The sequence below is a fragment of the Oncorhynchus nerka genome, linkage group LG26 (genome assembly GCF_034236695.1).
Source record: "Oncorhynchus nerka isolate Pitt River linkage group LG26, Oner_Uvic_2.0, whole genome shotgun sequence".
Classification (NCBI taxonomy): Eukaryota; Metazoa; Chordata; class Actinopteri; order Salmoniformes; family Salmonidae; genus Oncorhynchus; species Oncorhynchus nerka.
The window spans coordinates 42,657,469-42,678,034 of NC_088421.1; the positions used below are offsets into that span (position 1 = coordinate 42,657,469).

General features: G+C 40.9%; 1 protein-coding gene across 1 annotated transcript; it reads right to left on the reverse strand.

The window, feature by feature from the left end:
- Nucleotides 1–408: 408 nt before the first annotated feature.
- On the reverse strand, nt 409–14,933 carry LOC135564888 (zinc finger protein ZFP2-like). Its single transcript, XM_065010970.1, has 4 exons — nt 14,203–14,933; nt 4,094–4,283; nt 2,835–3,699; nt 409–2,797 (listed from the first exon to the last, which is right to left on the reverse strand). The coding sequence occupies exons 1-4, from the start codon at nt 14,209–14,211 to the stop codon at nt 2,194–2,196; spliced, it is 1,668 nt and encodes a 555-aa protein (XP_064867042.1). The 5' UTR covers nt 14,212–14,933; the 3' UTR covers nt 409–2,193.
- Nucleotides 14,934–20,566: the final 5,633 nt, after the last annotated feature.

Below are 20,566 nucleotides of genomic sequence, written 5' to 3' on the forward strand. Positions count from 1 at the left end.
ACACAAGAATTCATACTTACTCGGAAATACTGATCAAAATTTAGACAGACTATACGACAATATGCAAAGTTTGATTTAACAGGTTTTGCTTACCTTATTCATGGTGCACCTTTAGATCAGTTTCCCGAGTTGAGCAGAATTTTTGTCCACCCCCGAAACGTCTTCACTCGTCCTCCGTGAATCGTCCTTCCACCAACTCACCCCCTCTCTCACACCCAATCAGCCCACTTCGACTGGACCGTTAGTTAACTATCCTCTGCTTACCAAGTTCTGTTAGTAATTAAATATTTAGAGGGGTGAGCCGGTCAAGGATCGATTCAGACAAAGTGGTAAATTGTATGACAAGCGACAGTTTATTCAGAGTGAAGATAACTAGTACAGCGTAATTACGGCTCTCCCGTTAGCTCGCACAGAACAGCAGGAAAAGAGGCCGTTAACAATCAGCACAACCCTAATATACTAACAGAAAGTAGGTTGATTCTAGAAGATCGGATCTTTGGATTGGTTCAGGCTGGGTGTAGTCTGTAGTCTTCCGCCATTGGCTCAGTTGTCTGTCCGTCATCGTAGAATCCTCTTCGGGCACACAATGTTCGGCTAGAAAGGAGATTATGTGTGTGCGCTGGTTTGGCAGTTAGTGTGTAATGTGGGAGCTATCCTGTAGGGGACCCCACAGGCTTTACTGTGAGTTGTAGCCATGTATTTAGCAGTAGGTTGGTCACCTGCATAAGAAATAGCAATTCTTTACACAACCCGGAGGCGGAGTTCAGTTTATTGTTATTTGCAGTTTCCCAATCCTCCTTTCTCCTGCACGACCGAGCCCCCTGTCTCATTGACTATAAGAACTACCGATTAATTGTTATTTCATTTTTTTTTTATCAATGTGTCTATAACTGTGTGCTTGTTTGTGTAAGAGTACAAGGGCATAGGTTTGTGTGTGTGGGTTTGTAATTGGTGGAGGGTGGTATGTGCATTAACATTGGTGAAGTAACACATTAAACATTGGTTTAGGTGTTATTACATGATCGGTTTAAGTTATTACATTATTCATTAAAAACAGTTGTTACTTGATACCAATAACTTATTACATTAAGTGGAAAAGGTTATTAGACAACATTTTAACATATTAACCAACAAGATGTTACATTTACCAGTTTTATTACATTATAAATCTAAAAGTTATTACATTAACCGTTGTTACAAGACACAGTATGCAGAGATCTTGCCTTGAACTCATGGAAATAATTATCCAATATATTATGGATTAGATTTAGGATCATTTTAATCAATACAGATTTATAAAATACACAATTTAAGTGATAACTTCTTGTTTAGAAGATAATTGGATTGAATGTATTGATCAATTGAATACATGAATATACACGTATTGTTGAAATATTATTCTACATAATGACATTTAATAATAGTATTCTCATGAGTACATGAAAGAAGATACAATTATCAACATCCCCCACAGGTTCACTATGACATTTCCTATGATAACATTTATCCATGTAGATCAATGTGTGATATTACAGAAACAGGGGAGACCTGATCCTAGATCAGAGCTGCATATTATGCTGCACAGAGGTTACCATGGTGATCAGACTGAGGAAACTATTTAAGAATGGGAGATGGATATGACTGTTTACTAGATGTTTTCTACTGATCCTTTATTTAGGGATCTGGAACCGGTGCCAGATGGGAGGGAGATGAAATACAGCATGTTTGTGCTTTCTGTTGTTTTCTCACTGGCCCTAAATAAACAAAGCTCTTCCCACCTGGACAGACATAAGGTTCCTTCTCCAGTGTGTCTTCACTGGTGTTGTCACGTTCTGACCTTTATTTCCTTTGTTTTGTATTTATTTTAGTATGGTCAGGGCGTGAGTTGGGTGGGCAGTCTATGTTTGTTTTTCTATGTTTTGGGGTATTTCTATGTTTCGGCCTAGTATGGTTCTCAATCAGAGGCAGGTGTCATTAGTTATCTCTGATTGAGAATCATACTTAGGTAGCCTGGGTTTCACTGTGTGTTTGTGGGTGATTGTTCCTGTCTCTGTGTTTTGCACCATATAGGGCTGTTTTTGGTTTTCCACGTTTATTGTTTTGTAGTGTTCATGTTTATCTGTTTTTATTAAACATGAATCAATATAACCACGCTGCGTTTTGGTCCACCTCTACTTCACCACAGGAAAACCCTTACAGGTGTGAATAAAGGGTCCATAACTGACTGACACGCTTCCCACACTGATCACAGATATAAGGCGTCTTTCTCACCAGTGTGCAAGGCCTCTCTAATGTGTGTGTTCGCTGATGTGTAGTTAGTTTTTCTGATACAGCAAAGCTCTTTCCACACTGATCACAGCTATAAGGCCTCTCTCCAGTGTGCGTTCGCTGGTGTATAGTTAGGGAGGAAGCTCGAGCAAAGCTCTTCCCACATAGACAGACATAAGTTCTCTCTCCTGTGTGTGTTACCTGGTGTCTAATCAGGTTGGAAGCTACAGTAAAGCTCTTCCCACACTGATCACAGCTATAAGGCCTCTCTCCTGTGTGTGTTAGCTGGTGTCTAGTTAGTTTTCCTGATACAGCAAAGCTCTTTCCACACTGATCACAGCTATAAGGCTTCTCTCCTGTGTGTGTTCGCTGGTGTGTAGTCAGGGCGGAAGCTGCAGCAAAGCTCTTCCCACACTGATCACAGCTATAAGGCTTCTCTCCTGTGTGTACACGCTGGTGTACAATCAGGGCGGAAGATACAGCAAAGCTCTTCCCACACTGATCACAGCTATAAGGCTTCTCTCCACAGCTATCAGGGAGAAGATACAGCAAAGCTCTTCCCACACTCAGCTGTGTGTGTTAGCTGGTGTCTAGTTAGTTTTCCTGATACAGCAAAGCTCTTTCCACACTGATCACAGCTATAAGGCTTCTCTCCTGTGTGTGTTCGCTGGTGTGTAGTCAGGGCGGAAGCTGCAGCAAAGCTCTTCCCACACTGATCACAGCTATAAGGCTTCTCTCCTGTGTGTACACGCTGGTGTATAATCAGGGAGGAAGCTACAGCAAAGCTCTTTCCACACTGATCACAGCTATAAGGCTTCTCTCCGGTGTGTACACGCTGGTGTACAATCAGGGCGGAAGATACAGCAAAGCTCTTTCCACACTGATCACAGCTATAAGGCTTCTCTCCTGTGTGTGTTAGCTGGTGTCTAATCAGGCTGGAAGCTACAGCAAAGCTCTTTCCACACTGATCACAGCTATAAGGCTTCTCTCCTGTGTGTGTTCGCTGGTGTGTAGTCAGGGCGGAAGCTGCAGCAAAGCTCTTTCCACACTGATCACAGCTATAAGGCCTCTCTCCTGTGTGTGTTAGCTGGTGTGTAGTCAGGCTGCCTGAATGATTGAAGCTCTTCCCACACTGATCACAGCTATAAAGCTTCTCTCCTGTATGAATTCTTACATTAGATTTGAAGGTGTTAGATGCAGCAAAACTCTTCCCACACTGATCACAGTGAATAATGAAGCCACTCTGGCTTGTGAAACTCTTCCCACAGTCAGAGCAGCAGTGGTGAGGTTTCTTCCCTGTGTGTCCCTGCTGGTGTTTCTTGAGATGTTCTGATCTGGAGAGACTCTTCTCTGTCTCCTCAGCAACATGTTGTTTAGGCTCCCCAGACGATAAGCCCCTCCCACTAAGAGAACGATGGTTAGGGGTGTCCCCTGTAAAATAAAGACCTTGAATAGTTAGTATTTGTATATGAACCCATATTTCCAAAACGTTTATTTTTTATTGTTTTATTATTTAGCAGACGCTCTTATCAAGAGCAATTTACAGGAGCAATTAGGGTTTAGTACCTTGTTCAAGGGCACATACAGATTTTTCACCTTGTCGCCTCAGACATTGTAACAAGCAACCTTTTGATTAGTGTCCCAACACTCTTAACCAGGAGGCTACCTGCTGCCCTTATCATCAAACAATTTATTAGGTACATTCCCCTCCGTACACGAAACTGGACTGAATTTACTGGCCACTGAGTGTTTACTGTTTTTCCATCAATTAACAGAAGATGCAGAATCAGATTGCAGTCTAATCCACACCCCCCACTGTTCTTACTTGATGAAATCAGATCTCCATCTCCCTCCCCCTCCTCGTGTCCTTCTCTCACAGTTCCACTCTGCCCTGGTGTTTTCCTGCAGTCGACCAGCAGCACAGAAACCCTCTTCAGATCCAGCAGTAAGGCGATACCAGGAGAGTTGTGACCAGGGGACTCCGGCAGGGTGGAGGGGGACGGACTAGCTCTGTCCTGGTGACCACAGGAAGTATTGTACATAGAATATCATTAGACCAAACATTTGATTAGTCTAAATCTCTGATTGATGGCTGCATCCTTATAATACCTCCTTTCTCCTGAAGTGTGTAACTGTTCACTACTTTCCACAAATGTATAACAATTCTAATGCTCAGAAGCTTTGATTGAGTATTCATTAGAGTTGAACACATCTTTCACCCCTGAGTTAATCTTGGTTTAGGCAGAACTAATGTTGAAAAACCTAAACACCAGAACTACTGCTGCTAGTTATCCCACTTGGAGAATGTTGAGAAAATGTCAGTCTCATAGTTTCAGTATCCTTATACAGTAAATACATAGAAGAAACCATCAGATATGTGGGTATTGTAACATGTAGTAGAAACCCACAGTAAAAAGGTATGGGTGCAGCCTGGTGCAATTTCTGCCCCATGTAACATTGCTTAAGCTCCACTTGTCTTATTACTGTAACAGCATCCACATTTAAAACGGTCAACATTCAGAAAATGAGTGTAATAAACTGTAATTTACCACCCAAGTATTTCAGCAGTACATTGTACACTACATCTTTTCAAATTTCATTCAAAAAATAAATAAATACTGGTATGTAAACTTGACGCTTGATAATTTTGCTTATCAGTTTTTATCAGTTTGATTAAATGATAGTTAAATGTATTGTTAACAAATGACAGGAACATCGTTGTACTTACAGTTACGAAAATCTACAACATACTTATGACAATTGTACCAAAGAGAGAAAAAAACGTCATTGGATTGGTGGAGTCATGTGATAGTGGGAGAATCCACCATATGTTTTATAACAGCCATTTCCTTTCAAATCAGTGAAGGAAAGTGAACAAGTGCACAGTTAGGGAGGACAGAAAGATAACTAGGGATTCCTTAACATATTATGTAGGTAGAAGTGGAGCTAGCGTGAGGGCCATGGGTGTGACTGTTCCTGCAGATACACTCAATCCCAGTGAACGTTGCACCCCTGGTTTTTGGTATCTTTTAGTTGTCACTAAATTAGATGATGTTGAAGTTGAAATGGTGCTTTAACAGTGGAGGAAGCACCTGTTTACTTTTCAGTAACTCTAAATCAATAGTTGTTTAGTTTCCTGAAATGTCAGAAACATTCACTTGCTCGACCATTCTGAAGGTCATGTAACTGTTACATGCAACATTTCTTGTGAACTTAACAGGACAGATGTTGCTCTCTAGCTTTATGATGTAACAAAGGTCTGGTTGAATGTATTCTGCCACTGTCTTCTTGTCTCAGCTGTGTCAAGGCATATGAACTAACAGGTTATAACAACGCAATTATCACAACATGTAATATGGCTATTTTTCTGGCTTTCTTCCCTGGTGATTTTTACCTACACACCGCTACTGCAAGTTGTAGCTTTGTCCTCATTATTTCTCCATGGTTCTGACTTTACCTGCTTGTTGCGCATTGCCTTTTATCAATCTGTGCGCTTTGGGCTAGTAGGCTACTTTGCTGAAGGACAAAATATCCCACGTGTTTATTACCACCATTGTTTATTTTGTCCAACTGTTCAACTGGAACAAAGAGATATGGAAGATCGAAGATGATTAAACTAGACATGTGTAAAGAATTGCTATTATGCAGGAGACCAATCTACTGCTAAATACGTGGCTATTGCATTGTTATAACTGAGACAACACATAGCAACGTATTTTCACAGTAAAGCCTGTGGGGTCCCCTACAGGATAGCTCCCACATTACACACATAATCTCCCTTTTAAACGAACACTGTGTGCCCGAAGAAGATTCTACGATGACGGACAGACAACTGAGCCAATGGCGGAAGACTACAACCAGCTGAACCAATCCGTAGATCCGATCTTTCTAGAGTCAACCTACTTTCTGTGACGTATATAAGGGCTGTGCTGACTGTTTACGCGCTCTCTGCCTGCTGTTCCAACACGAACTAACGGAAGAGCCGTATTTACGTGTACCAGATATTCTCCCTCTGAAATAAACTGTCGCTTGTCGTACAATTTTAACACCTGGTCTGAATCGATCCTTAACCGGCTCACCCTTCTAATATCCTTTTATCAACAAAACATGGTAGCCAGAGGATGGTTGAATAACGGTCCGGTCGAAGTGAGTTGATTGGGTGTGAGAAGGAGAGTGACGGAAGGACGGTTCCAAAAAAGAGACGGGTGAAAGAAATTCGGGGGAGGACAATAATTCTGCTCAACTCGGGAAACTGATCTAAAAGGTGCACCATAAACAAGGTAAGCAAAACCTGTTAAATCAAACTTTGCATATTGTCGTATAGTCTGTCTAAATTCTGATCAGTATTTCCGAGTAAGTATGAATTCTTGTGTAAATTTATAATTTGCTGACGAGTCAAAGAACAGTAGAGTGAACATATGTGGTACAAACCGGCGACGGCCGGGTGATTAAATCATTGATGAGATATCAGTAAGGGGATAGCTGATTACTATTCATTAAATCTGGCGCCGAGGGGATAAATTGTAATTTTGTCCCGTGACCCGGTCAGCGCAGTCTGATAGCTTTCAATGATGAGGGATCACTTTTGAGGCCTGTTGTTCCGATAGGGGTTAAAGATAATTCTGATAGGGATCGAACATGTGTAATTATTAGTTTCGATAGGGGTCAGAGATAATTTTAATAGGGGTCGGACATGTGTATAATTCTGATAGGGATCAGCACGATAGAGATTAGGGATAGATATCAGTAAGGGGATAGCTAATTGCTATTCATTAAACCTGGCGCCGAGGTTGTCCCGCGACTCGGTCGAAGTCCAGTCTGATAAGAGGTCCAATGATAAAGATAAGCTGATAGGGGTCAGAGAGATAACGTGTATTTGTAACTGTTCATATTAAAATGTAATGTGGTTGTAATCGTCTCCATTAAGATTGTTGATGGTTTGAGAGACAGAGAGAGAGAGAGAGAGAGAGAACTCAAGAAGGGTTATTGAATAAATCCGAAAATTCTGTGTTGTATGTATCTATAACTTCTGTGTAAAATGTATAATCAGGAACAAAATGACTGATGTATAATTGAAATAAGATCTGAATATAATATTTAATATTGCGACTATATAGTCGAATAGATCCCTTGGTTGCGCGCTCCACGAAAGCTATACCAACCCAATCGTTTTTCTCGAACTGAATATACAAGGAAAAGCTCTGAGATAAGGCAGAGTGTGAGCAATAGTGTCTCCTCGAATACATCGTTGTTATTAACTAACGACGGGCTAAGTATATTTTAATTATATTCAAGTAGTCTGGTAAAATTCCGATTAAGTTACGATTAATTTCCGATTGAATTAAATTGAATCACGATTAAAAATTCACAATGGCGACCCCCAATACTCCAAAGCTGAAGTTTAATGAGTTCCTAGACAAAAAAATGGAATATAGATCAGGGGGAAAGGGACAGTGGAAGGATATAAAGAAAGTCTGGGAGGGAGTAAAGTTAAGATGGACGCAAGCAGGTTACCTAGGAGGGGGACTGCCAACCGGGGTCCAGTTGAAAACAATGGAATGTGGGTTAAGAGAGAAAGAGGCAGAAAAGAACAAAATTCACGTATTTAAGAAAGAAGGGTCAGATACGAAGGGAGCGAGATTAATGAGAATCCTAATTGAGGGAAAACTTTGGGCGTTTAAATTAGTGCTATTTTCTGTTGTTCAGATGCCGGAGTAACAAATACAGATAACTGTAAATTGGGTCTATTTGCGGAGAATCTCAGTTCCATAGCATTGGTGGTTCAGTGGTGGAGTTCTCGCCTGCCACGTGGGAGGCCGGGGTTCGGTTCCCAGCTGAGGTGTAAAGAGTAGTTATATATGTCTGAGTTTTTGGTTTTAATTAAACTAATTGTTTTGCAGAGAAAGTTATAGTCACTAGTATTGGTATAAGATATAAACTGAACGTTTTAAATAGTTTGTTTGGTTCAAATTGAAAGACTAATTCATTCAACTTAATATAAGAACGGAGATTTTGATGCAAGGCGATGTCTGTTCACTAAATTATTTGTTGGGAATAATACATTGGGAAAAGAGTCGTAATTAAAAATGCTAATTCAAAGACGAGACAGTAACTTAAATCAAATTAATTCTGAATAATAACGGGGGAACAATTACGATAGATTTGTGTCCATCGAAATGTTTTTATAAGATTAGCGAATTGAGAGATGTTGATTGATGTTGTAAACTCTAAATCAGGATTCAACAGATGTGATAAATTAGGTTTGGTTTATCGAACCCGAAATACTGTTGTTGCAGACAGCCAACCATTATTTACAATGAGTTGAAAATCGTTGCGAAATGAGTCAAGATTGAGCGCTTGTTGATGACATCACTTGCGAGGTTTCCGTCGCCACGGAAATAATGTCTTGACTGGGGGTGACAGAGAAAATGGTTAGTGTCCTTTAGAGAAGGTGAGGGCGTTAATGTTGAGTCACTTTTCAGAAGATGATAAACATTTCGAAATACATTTTAAAAAAGGAGTATGTAAATCGTCAGGAAAGATGCTAAAAACTAGCAGCTGATTCGCTGGGTGGGTATCATTGATTTGTGGCGTTTATTTGGACTGTAATTGTGCCGTGAGAGAGAGGGATTGGATGTCTGAGTCATAAAACATCGCGATGGTGGATTCTGATGGTTGTTGATTCTTGGTTTGATCGTTTGAATAGCACCAGTGAATTTGAGCACTGTTTCCATTATGTGGAACGGTGTCAGGGTATTAATGGTGAAAAGCAACCTCTATGGTAAAACATAATTGTACATGTTTCGGTAAACTAGCGAGGTTGAATTTGGTTATTTGAACATTTCCCTTGATACGTAGACATACGTAACAGGGGCAAGTTGTTTTTCCTTGAGGAACACGCAGATGGTGTTTTGTTTTATTGAGATGTAAATGTGAGTTGAAGGAGCCAAGGGAAAATACGTTATTTTTATTAAATATCTGGGATTATAGTCATGGGGAGAATGAGGCCATAAACGACCAAATTGGAAAGGCCTGGAAGTTTTGATTAATCATTAAGGTTTGCAAATATATACACATAAAACATTTGTTAGGACTATTTGTTTTGGTGCAAAGGTATTTTAAAGAGACACGCTCAAATATGGAACTTTATGAGTTTTTATTTTATGAGTTTTAAATTACACAAGTGAATTTGGATTTTAAGGATAAAGGGTTCTTTGATATGTCTAATGTAGTATAGAACTTGACTATAAAAGGGTGGGTTGACTCATGGACCTTATCATGACTGTCTTCTAAGGTCTGATCAGCCTTGGGGGAGAGTCATTGGTATAATGAATGTGGTCATATTGAGATACTAGTTTTAAGGTAAATTCATTATAAAGGAGTTTAGGTTAGGAGGTTAGGATAGGAGATATATTAAGCCAATAGGGCAGGGAATTACATAGAAAAATAAGTTTCAGTTCTTAGGGGTGATAAATTACTGTAGATAAGGAATTCTGCACTCTGCAACATATATTAAATTCATGTTATTGTCAGATAGAATACTGAGGGTCCTTGAAGGAAGGATTTTGATATGATAAGCATTTGTTTTGATTTTTTTTTTTGACCATTTAGGGGTTAAAAAAAAAAAATAGTATTAAAATTAACAGGTATATAGGACATCTGTGATGATTTAGGATTATTGTTAGGTTGATTAAGGAAATGTAAGGACTTTAGAGATTGACACTCATAGACATGATTTTAGATAAAGTCAAACAGTTAGAAGCTTAGTGGTATTTGAGAAATATGAGAGAAAGGGTTTAAATTGGTAAATATATATTTAAGAAAATATATAAGTAGCGCAGATAGTTCTTAAGTAGATAAGAAACTTGACAGGGAATTGGTACTGGATTGACGCCCAAGGGAGAATTGGACATGTGGAAAACTAAAAGGGGCTCCTTCATGATGATGTCAGACATAAGGATAATATACTAATCTTACCTAAGTCATTATTTAGAGTAGGTAAGGTTGATACCTGGGCAGAGTCAGGTATCAAAAGGGGGATGGGTAAATTGTGGTCTAGGATAGGATGGGGCTTATTGGATAAGAAACTAATAAAAAAAAAAAAATATGTAAGCTAACAATTGGGAATAGAAGTTAAAGATAAAATCAGATAAAACATATGAGAAATTGTTTGTTAACCAAGCCTGTATGTCCAGGATTTTATGCATTACAGGTGAACTACAGGTGAAGTCACTCAATCCAGTCCCCAGAGGCTTGGGGACCATAGAAGACCCCTGGTGATAGCTAGCTGAAAGAGCTACCCAGATTCATATCGCACGGCAGAAGGGTAAGACACTTTTTTCACTGTCGGACAATAAACAGAGTTCGGGAGAAGAACTGGAATTAACAGAATTCCGGGGGCCAACTCTCGAATGAAGCAACCCTACCTGTCCTATCACCCCTGTTTTTGTTCATAGAAGTGAAGATGTGTCTGGCTCTGGCTAAGCGATGTGTATTTTGTTCCAAAATAAGCATAAGAGATCCCTAGATCTGGGTAGACAAGAAGTTAGAGTAGAGATTACATGATAACCGACTTCGCACAGTTCTAGGATTGGAGAAGAGGGTATCCTTATAGCATGGGGGATCCCACAAGGGTGGATAGGTTTTCCATGATATGGGGAAACCTGGGAGCAATGTTGAACTTTGTAAAGGTGATGAAATCCTACTAACCATCAAAACTATTAAGCTCTCTGATGCAGGCACTCACACCCTCGGACTACAAAGGACGAGGACAGACATGATGGGTGTGTTTTCTATTAAGGTACTGCCAAGACCAGAGGTGGCCGGACACACTCCTCTACCACCACTGTGTTAAAAATACCATTCAGGTAATTAATGTTAGAGACTATTCGGCTATGGATCAATTAGAAACTGAGACTGGTTTTGATAGTAGGGACAATTTGTGGCTGTCTTATATGAGGTACACAGCTAAAACCCTGAGAAGAAAGGACTGTATTATTTGTAGTTATGCTAGACCTGTTCTGGCTACACACCCATTTGCAGTAGGAGAAGGAGAGGGGTGGTTGTGTATTCTGAGAAGTTTTTACCAGGTTAAGCCCAATTCAACCCTCTGTTCCTCTTTGAGCCTTGTGTTTCCTGCAGTACCTCCTCATCGGGCCTCTTGGGGTGTTGAGGGCAATTACGAGTGCATCACGGGTACAGGTAATGGTATTGATTATGGGAGATTGCCTGAAGCTGATTGCAGGAGTAACATAACCATTAATTCCACTTGGCCAGTTACAGGCCTAAACCAAACTAGTGGTCTGGCTGATGTATGTTGGATGAGTGGAGCCAAAAGAGTGCTGAGACACATTCTTAGAGGAGAATGGCAAGGTACGTGTGGTCTGACCAGTTTGATAATTCCACTGACCATTGTTGATGTTGTTGCTGAACAGCTGCTGAGTTCTGTAACCAGGGGACCTGAAAACATTCCATCCCATGGGAGACATAGATGTAGTAGTGCTCCATGGACAGAGGACATACACACTAACCTGTTGGGAGTGCCAGTGGGGATTCCTCATGAGTTTCAGGCCTTGGGTAGGAATGATGGACTCTGGCACTTACTACCTACTATGGGTCCAGCCATGGTGGATGCTAGACAGACTGCATGGATTAATTATATCTACTATAATCAACAGCGTTTTGTGAATTACTCCCGTGATGCACTCACTAGTATGTCTGAACAGCTTGAGGCCACATTTGGGGTTTCCAGACAGAATAGACTTGCCTTGAATATGCTTCTTGCCAGTCAGGGGACGTCTGCAAGATGTTCGGTAAACAATGTTGCACATATATTCCTAATAATACCAGTTCAGATGATAGTTTTTAAACTTCACAATCTAAGGCGGGCTTGATGCACTGTCTGCTAAGATGAGGTCCACGGGGGGGGGGGTGGAGGAGTCTGTTCTCTTGGCCTGGTTTGGTAAGTGCACTGGTATGATGGTTACTGGATTTCTGACCCTAATTCTTGTATTATTTGTTATTGATGTGGTGTGCTGCTTGCATCATACCGTGTTTTGAGAAGTCTGTTACAGATGTGGTGAGGGCTTCAGGCATATGCCTTTGCTTGATGCTCCAGTTGGCGACGCTGATACGGACGCATGCTTTCAGGGGAGGATGGGACTGACTGATGATGACACATGGTTTGGAGTCCCTGGGTGGCAAGGAGCCCACCTGGTACAGGATAGGAGTAGCTGAGAGGACCAGATGGTTTCTAATAATTCTTTACTCTGTTATCCATGACCAAAGTTTTATCCTACATCTTACATGTCAATAACAATAAAGTTTTATCCTGTTTTTGATGAGTGACACCCTTGGGGGGAACAAAGGCATACAACAAAGGCATATATAACTTGTTATTAGTAATAAACTTTTTATTATTTTCATGAAATGCTATGACTGCTGAAATAAAGGATAATTTAGTGACACCCTAGCGGGAGTCAAAAGGGGGACCTAAATTTCACACTATTTTCTTTTGTTCTGTTTTTGAATGAGCTGTTCTCTTTTGACATGAGGGTAGTTTAAACTTTGTAACTGTTATGTGATTCATTGCTGAGTTTTTGTTCACACCCTTGGGGTTATTTTACATTATAGCCATTACCATATATATGATTGAATATTATCTGCTGTTGCCTGGTGTGGATGTATGTATGTGTTATGCTACCTAGCTGATTTGAAACATTGTTAAAAGTATCAGGGCCATGGAACTTTCTGATGCTGGAAAAATACAGAAGGAAGGGCACATTCAGAGCGTGGGGTTGCGAGAACAAGCGGTCTTTTTGGTTAGATAACAGGAGCCAGGTGCGAGATAACGGTATGGAGCATGAGACCCATCTCAGTTTTTGCAGCAATTTTAGGAGGGGGATCCAGTTGCTTTTATTGATTAAGCTTCTCCATTGTATGTCGTGTCCCATCTGGGATGGGAAGAGGGGGAAATTATTTTTCTTTGTGGGCCATTTCCGGATAGACATACCTAGTTTAGGATATTTTTCCTTTTTGGATTATGTCTTCGTTTTTGCTTGGAGTAATGTATCTGGACTATATCACATCTCTTAAGAGATGTGAAGAGAGGGTATCACAACTTTTTCCTGCTGGAAAAAGCTGGCTAATGTGGACAATAATTTTTACTTTTATTTTGAGCTGTTCTCCGCTCTGTTAAATGAGGGTTGTAAGTTCCTAGGTGGCTGGTAGCCAACTTAGTACATAGTGGGATTGAATGGAGAACATGATGGTAATACATAAATATCTATTTCTGTTTAATACCGTGCCTTATTTCATAGTCCTTTTGGGAGAAGTTTCTCTTTGTGTCTGGACCTAGTTAGGTTGTGTCACGTCTCTGGTGAGACGTGAAGAGAGGGTTTTGTAAAGAATTGCTATTATGCAGGAGACCAATCTACTGCTAAATACGTGGCTATTGCATTGTTATAACTGAGACAACACATAGCAACGTATTTTCACAGTAAAGCCTGTGGGGTCCCCTACAGGATAGCTCCCACATTACACACATAATCTCCCTTTTAAACGAACACTGTGTGCCCGAAGAAGATTCTACGATGACGGACAGACAACTGAGCCAATGGCGGAAGACTACAGACTACAACCAGCTGAACCAATCCGGAGATCCGATCTTCCTAGAGTCAACCTACTTTCTGTGACGTATATAAGGGCTGTGCTGACTGTTTACGCGCTCTCTGCCTGCTGTTCCAACACGAACTAACGGAAGAGCCGTATTTACGTGTATCAGATATTCTCCCTCTGAAATAAACTGTCGCTTGTCGTACAATTTTAACACCTGGTCTGACTCGATCCTTAACCGGCTCACCCTTCTAATATCCTTTTATCAACACATGTTATACACCACAGTAGGAAAACGGTTAGTAAGTCGACATAACTTACCCGATCCATGGTTGAAGCCGTTCTTTCTTCAAAGTTTCTTCAAATAAAAAACGTGACAGTAAATCTGTAGCTAGCCTGCACTAGTTACTTTCTTTGCTACCGCGTTCAGATAAAGCTAGACCAGAACAAACGTACATTTAAATATCAACACTCGACTTACGTTGTGACAAATATATGTCTGATGTAGCCTAATCTTACTTCAGAAAGATCCTGGATAAGATTGTAATCTATTAAAGTCAATAAAACGTCCAACACCCTATTCACCAAAAATACTGTTGTCGTCTACCTCTACCCCAGAGTCTGTTGGAACAACAACGTCCTCTTCCGAGATTCCAGATAGTTTTAATTGTCTGAGGCCCAGTAAGTGTAGCCTAAAAAATAGCAGACAAATTACAAGCTATACGTGCTGCGAACCATGCAGCATTTACTGCAATGCAACCTCCGAAGTAGTCAGTGTGTTACAAGCATTTCGCTACACCCGCTATAACATCTGCTAAACACAAGTATGTGACCAATAAAATTGGATTGATTTTTAATTATTCCGCTTTACAGACCAGATCCAGAGATGTTGAGAAAGAAGTGGTCTTCTCCTTCTTTAGTGTTATGGCGGTCCGCAAAACAATGACTATAGGTGCACGCCCCCACCTAGTGTGTTGGCTGTGTATCAGCCTACTATTCTGTATTATTAATTCATTACACTTTGTGAAAAACCAACTAACCCTACACCCATTAAAACCTCATCATTATTCCACTACTTTGGCCCTCTGATTCAACACCAGGCCAGCATCCTGGGAGGATGGGATATTATCCTTCAAAACACCTTGCAGTAAACTCTGCAGTAAAATATTATACAACCAAGTACTTCTCAACAGCTGCCACCACAACATCTATCCACTGTGTTTTACATTCTATTCCTGTGGTACAGTTGACAACCATGGCCATGAACTTGGCCAAAACTTACTGAAGCATGTTATTCCTATCACTCTCTATTGACCTCCGCCTAATCACAGGGATCCTCTCAGGATCCCTCACCCTGGACCCATCTTCCTCTACTACTCTCTTCACTGCCTCAGCATACAACACCTTCTGCACTACTGTGATCCTGGTAACCTCAACCTGTCTTTCTCTCACCGGACACATCTGATCTCCAGCACCATGTGTACCCCTACAGGTTATACACACAACTTTTTACATCAATACTACACATTCCTTTCTCTCAGGTCCTCCTGCACACTTCTCACATCTAGGAATCTCCCTGATACACACTGCTGGAAGGAAGTAGTCAAGGAAGGGAGTTTGTGTTTATACAGGAAGTACCGCCCCCACTTACCGTCAACCAATCATTTCCACGTTGAGCTAAACAGAGCTTTAGATCTCGCCAGCTTGTAGAATTAAAACCAAAAATGAGTTACCTTTGGCTCGTTCATCCATCCCAATGGAAAAAATTTGGGTTTTGGAATAAATACCAAAAATAAGATAACCATCAGGTGTACGCCGACCCCAGCTAAGTAACTCATGCAAAGAGTTAAAGCGCAATTATGTGTTTTATCTCCAGTACTCTGCCATGATTGTCAGTTATGTAGCTGCTCTACTGATAATCTCAGTGCGTCCTTGCTGGGATGACACAATCAGTCTACTACCGGAGAATATCAACACCAAACACATTGGTTCACCGCTCGCAAGTCTACCTCGCTCCTTATTCTACTGAACCGCTTAGGCGTAACAAACACAAGTCCAACATTTATCGGAAACTGTTAAACTACCTGTTCACTACCCTCCTGCTCTCCGGGGATGTACTACTCAATCCTGGGCCCAATATCACCGAGCCAGTGATACGCACCGGAGTGGAGAGCGGTGGAAGGCCTCGTCCACTGGTCGTCGCCGCTGTGGAAGTGGGTGAGTGCTATGGTCCTATGGTTTCTCTCGACTCACCTGGCTCCAGGATAGATTTTGACTCTTCAAACATACCAGAGTCGCTATATGCGATCCCTGACTCTGCTTCTGGTACGCAAGCTATTTGAATTAGTTTCCCGCATCCAGTGCAGGCGGGAGGGATTGTTAATTGCGCTACCGAACTGCCCCTAATCAAAACGAAACAAAACGGACTAAACCCAGCCGTCAGAAAACACAGAAAATTTAACTTTTTTTAATGTGTCAATCACTCTCGAGTCATCTGGGACCCACGAGCTAAGCCCAAGGGACTTCTAGGGGGGCACTTGAACATTCGTAGTGTCATTCCAAAAAGTGATCAAATTCAACATCTACTCACACACTCCAACCTTGACTTTCTCTGCCTCTCAGAGACATGGCTCCATAAACACTCTCCATATGCTGCTTTGATTGTGCCTGGCTACAATGTTTTCAGGAGAGACAGGATTGAAAGAAGAGGAGGGGGTGTGATGATTTACATTAAAGAACATATCCGATGTAAACAAATTGGGTGGTCATGTGATAATGAACTACAATGTATCGGCCTGAACGTTACACTGTCTCCCCAAATGTCTTTTACCCTCATTGAAATGTATAGGCCACCTTCCACCAAAAGTGTGTTTTTTGATCAGTTTAATACCATGCTTAGGGAATGTGATTTTGGGAAAGAGGTCATCTTAATGGGAGATTTTAACATTAATTATGAAGACAAGTGTTGTAGGAAAACCCTCAAATGGATCACTAATACCTTTGACCTTACACAGCTAGTTAAAGGGCCAACCAGGGTGATTTGGTGTTCAGTAATAAACCAGAGAGAGTGACTAAATCATTCAATATGGTTACTGGGCTGTCTGTTCATAATCTGACACTTATAGCCAGAAAGCTGTCTAAGAGCAGGTTTAACCTCTACTGTTAGAAAGCCGGATCAACTCAGAATACCTAAGAGTGAATTAAACTATTTTGAAAAAGCAATTAAGGGAATAAACTGGAATGATCTCTTGTCCTATACAGACGTGGAAGCTGATAGTCAGGTTTTTCTATCCACAATCCAGACTACAATAAATGGCTTCCTAAAGAAAATCAAATCCAAACCTGGCCAAAAGAGCACTCTTCCTTGGCTAAATGGAGAAATCTGGAAATTGATGAAAGAACGAGATTATGCTCTAAAAATAGCCCTAAAATCTAAATTAGAGCATGACAGACGTAGGTTTACCATGTTGAGAAATAAGGTGATAAAAGAAATCAGACAGGCCAAGGCAAACTTTTTTATTAACATAATTGGTGAAGCAAAGGGAAATTCTAAATTGATATGGGAGAATCTAAAAAAGTTAACAGGGAAAGACCATAGTAACACTGCAAAAAGACTAGAAATCATGGTGAATAACAATCTAACACAGGATGCAGTTGAAATAGCAACAGCCTTCAATTCCTACTTTATTGACTCTGTCAGGTTACTGACACAGAACCCCTCCACTGATTTCTTGGGCTCAGTGCTAGTGAATGACACTCAACCTGTCTTCATCATAAGGGAGGTTTCTGAGTCAAAGGTGAACAAGGTGATTAGCTCACTAAAGAACTCTAAAGCCAAAGATGTGTTTGGGATGGACTCTACCTTTCTTAAAAACTACAAAGAGTCACTCATTGGCCCCATTACTAAGGTCACCAACACATTTATTGGTCTCGGTGTGTTTCCAAGGGTATGGAAGTCGGCCATAATAACGGCCATCTTTAAATCAGGCGACCCTGCTGACGTGAGTAACTACAGGCCCATTAGTATACTACCTGTGGTGTCAAAGGTTGTTGAAAAGTGTGTAGCAGAACAACTGATTGCCCACCTCAACAACAGCCCCTTCACATTACACTCCATGCAGTTTGGCTTCAGAGCGAAACACTCCACAGAAACAGCCAACTGCTTTCTTCTGGAAAATGTGAAGTCCAAGATGGACAAAGGGGGTGCTATTGGGGCTGTGTTTCTGGACCTAAGGAAGGCTTTTGATACTGTTAACCATGAGATTCTCATCACAAAATTGTCCAAGTTCAACTTTTTTTTTTTTTTTCCCCTGATGCCTTGAGATGGATGAAATCATACCTTGAAGGCAGAACTCAGTGTGTCAGAGTGAGCAATGAGCTGTCGCCCACTCGTAGCTATGATGTGGGCGTGCCCCAAGGGTCAATACTGGGGCCCCTCCTGTTCAGCCTGTACATTAATGATCTGCCTTCTGTCTGTACTGGGTCTGAAGTTCAAATGTATGCAGATGATACAGTGATATATGTGCATGCAAAGAGCAAACAACAAGCTGCACAAGAACTCACTACTGTAATGGTCCAGGTTACAAAGTGGCTCAGTGACTCGTGTTTGCATCTCAATGTGAAAAAAACTGTTTGCATGTTCTTCACAAAGAGGGCAACAGATGCTACTGAGCCAGATGTCTATGTGTCAGGGGAGAAGCTCCAGGTGGTATCCGATTTGAAGTACCTTGGCATCATACTTGATTCCAACCTCTCTTTTAAAAAGCATGTGAAAAAGGTAATTCAAATAACTAAATTCAATCTAGCTAATTTCCGATTTATACGAAATTGTTTGACTACAGAGGTAGCAAAACTGTACTTCAAATCTATGATACTCCCCCACTTAACATACTGCTTGACTAGTTGGGCCCAAGCTTGCTGTACAACATTAAAACCTATTCAGTCTGTCTACAAATAGGCTCTCAAAGTGCTTGATAGGAAGCCCAATAGCCATCATCATTGTCACATCCTTAGAAAGCATGAGCTCTTGAGTTGGGAAAATCTTGTGCAATACACCGACGCATGTCTTGTATTCAAGATCCTTAATGGCCTGGCTCCCCCTCCACTCAATATTTTTGTTAAACAGAAAACCCAGACATATGGCAGCAGATCCACAAGGTCTGCCATGAGAGGTGACTGTATAGTTCCCCTGAGGAAAAGCACCTTTAGTAAATCTGCATTCTCTGTGAGAGCTTCCCATGTCTGGAATACACTGCCATCAGACACACATAACTGCACCACATATCACACTTTCACAAAATGCTTGAAGACCTGGCTAAAGGTCAATCAGATTTGTGAACATGGTCCCTAGCTGTGTGTTGCCGCTTTCCATGTTGTCTGTTGTCTGTAGCTTGTGAGGTGTGGAAACACTTTGTTGCTTTTATGAATTTTGTCTTGCTGCTTTTTGTTCTATGTTGCTCTGTCTGTATGCTATGTCTTGCTTGTCCTATGTTGCTATGTCTTGCTTGTTCTATGGTGCTATTGTCTATATTGTAATTGTTTTTAATAACCTGCCCAGGGACTGCGGTTGAAAATTAGCCGGCTGGCTAAAACCGGCACTTTTACTGAAACATTGATTAATGTGCACTGTCCCTGTAAAAATAAAATAAAATAAACTAAACTAAACAGGCTGAGGAGACCTTATACGTTTGTTCTATGAGATAATAGCAGTCAGTTAATATGACCTTTATGAATTATGAAGCCTTTGTGATTTATATGCTTTTTTTATTACATAAATTCTTCAACATTCACAAGCAGTGACGTTAACTGATAAAGATCGTAGAACAAAACCTATAAGATCTCCTAAACCTGTGTTTACGACAGACCTTATTTTTGGCATTTATCCAAACACCCTATAAAATGGCATAACCATGGCAAAATTAGTGCCGAAAATAGATGCCATTACTATTTATATCATGGTGTGGGGGTGCTTTGCTGCAGGAGGGACTGGTGCACTTCACAAAATAGATGGCATCATGAGGGTAGAAAAATTATGTGGATATATTGAATCAGCATCTCAAGACATCAGTCAGGAAGTTAAAGCTTGGTCACAAATGGGTCTTCCAAATGGAAAATGACCCCAAGCATACTTCCAAAGTTGTGGCAAAGTACGAGGCCACTCTTACTGGGCCTCAGCCAATAAAAAATATGTGGACGCTCGAAGAGAACGTTGTCAGAGAAGAAGAGGAAAAGAGACGTCTGTTGATTTATGTATGTTCAATCCGACGTCTGCAGTGGCCATGCAGCATTTACTGCGATGCAACCTTGGCAGAAGTCAGGACATTCATACTTGCTGCGCTTCACCGAGCAGAGCTGTTGTGAAGGAAGGGGTCTTCTTCTTTGGTATTATGACCGTCTGCAAACAATTGTTACTTATGCAGGACTCCAAATGATTTGTCTATTTATCAGCCTACTATTCCGTAATGAATAGAAATAGTGATAACAGGGCAGATATTCCTTACACTTTCTGTATATGTTTATACAAGTGACCACAGGAAACTTCTTTGATCAGAGGTTAGTTTGTTTAATATAGTTTGAGACCCGGAGTTTACACTTACAGCAATTTACAAACAAGACACTGAGTTCTCAAGATGGTGTTTTCTCTTTATGTCCCCTACTATGGTTCACCCCGCGCAGGGTGATGTCC

Bases quoted from the DNA above. Each gene is read 5' to 3' on its own strand.
- LOC135564888 (XM_065010970.1), bottom strand. The intron at 3,700-4,093 runs GTAAGAACAGTG...TTTATTTTACAG, and splicing joins TGGAGATCTGATTTCATCAA to GGGACACCCCTAACCATCGT. The intron at 2,798-2,834 runs GTGTGGGAAGAG...TCTCCCTGATAG, and splicing joins CAGCTAACACACACAGCTGA to CTGTGGAGAGAAGCCTTATA.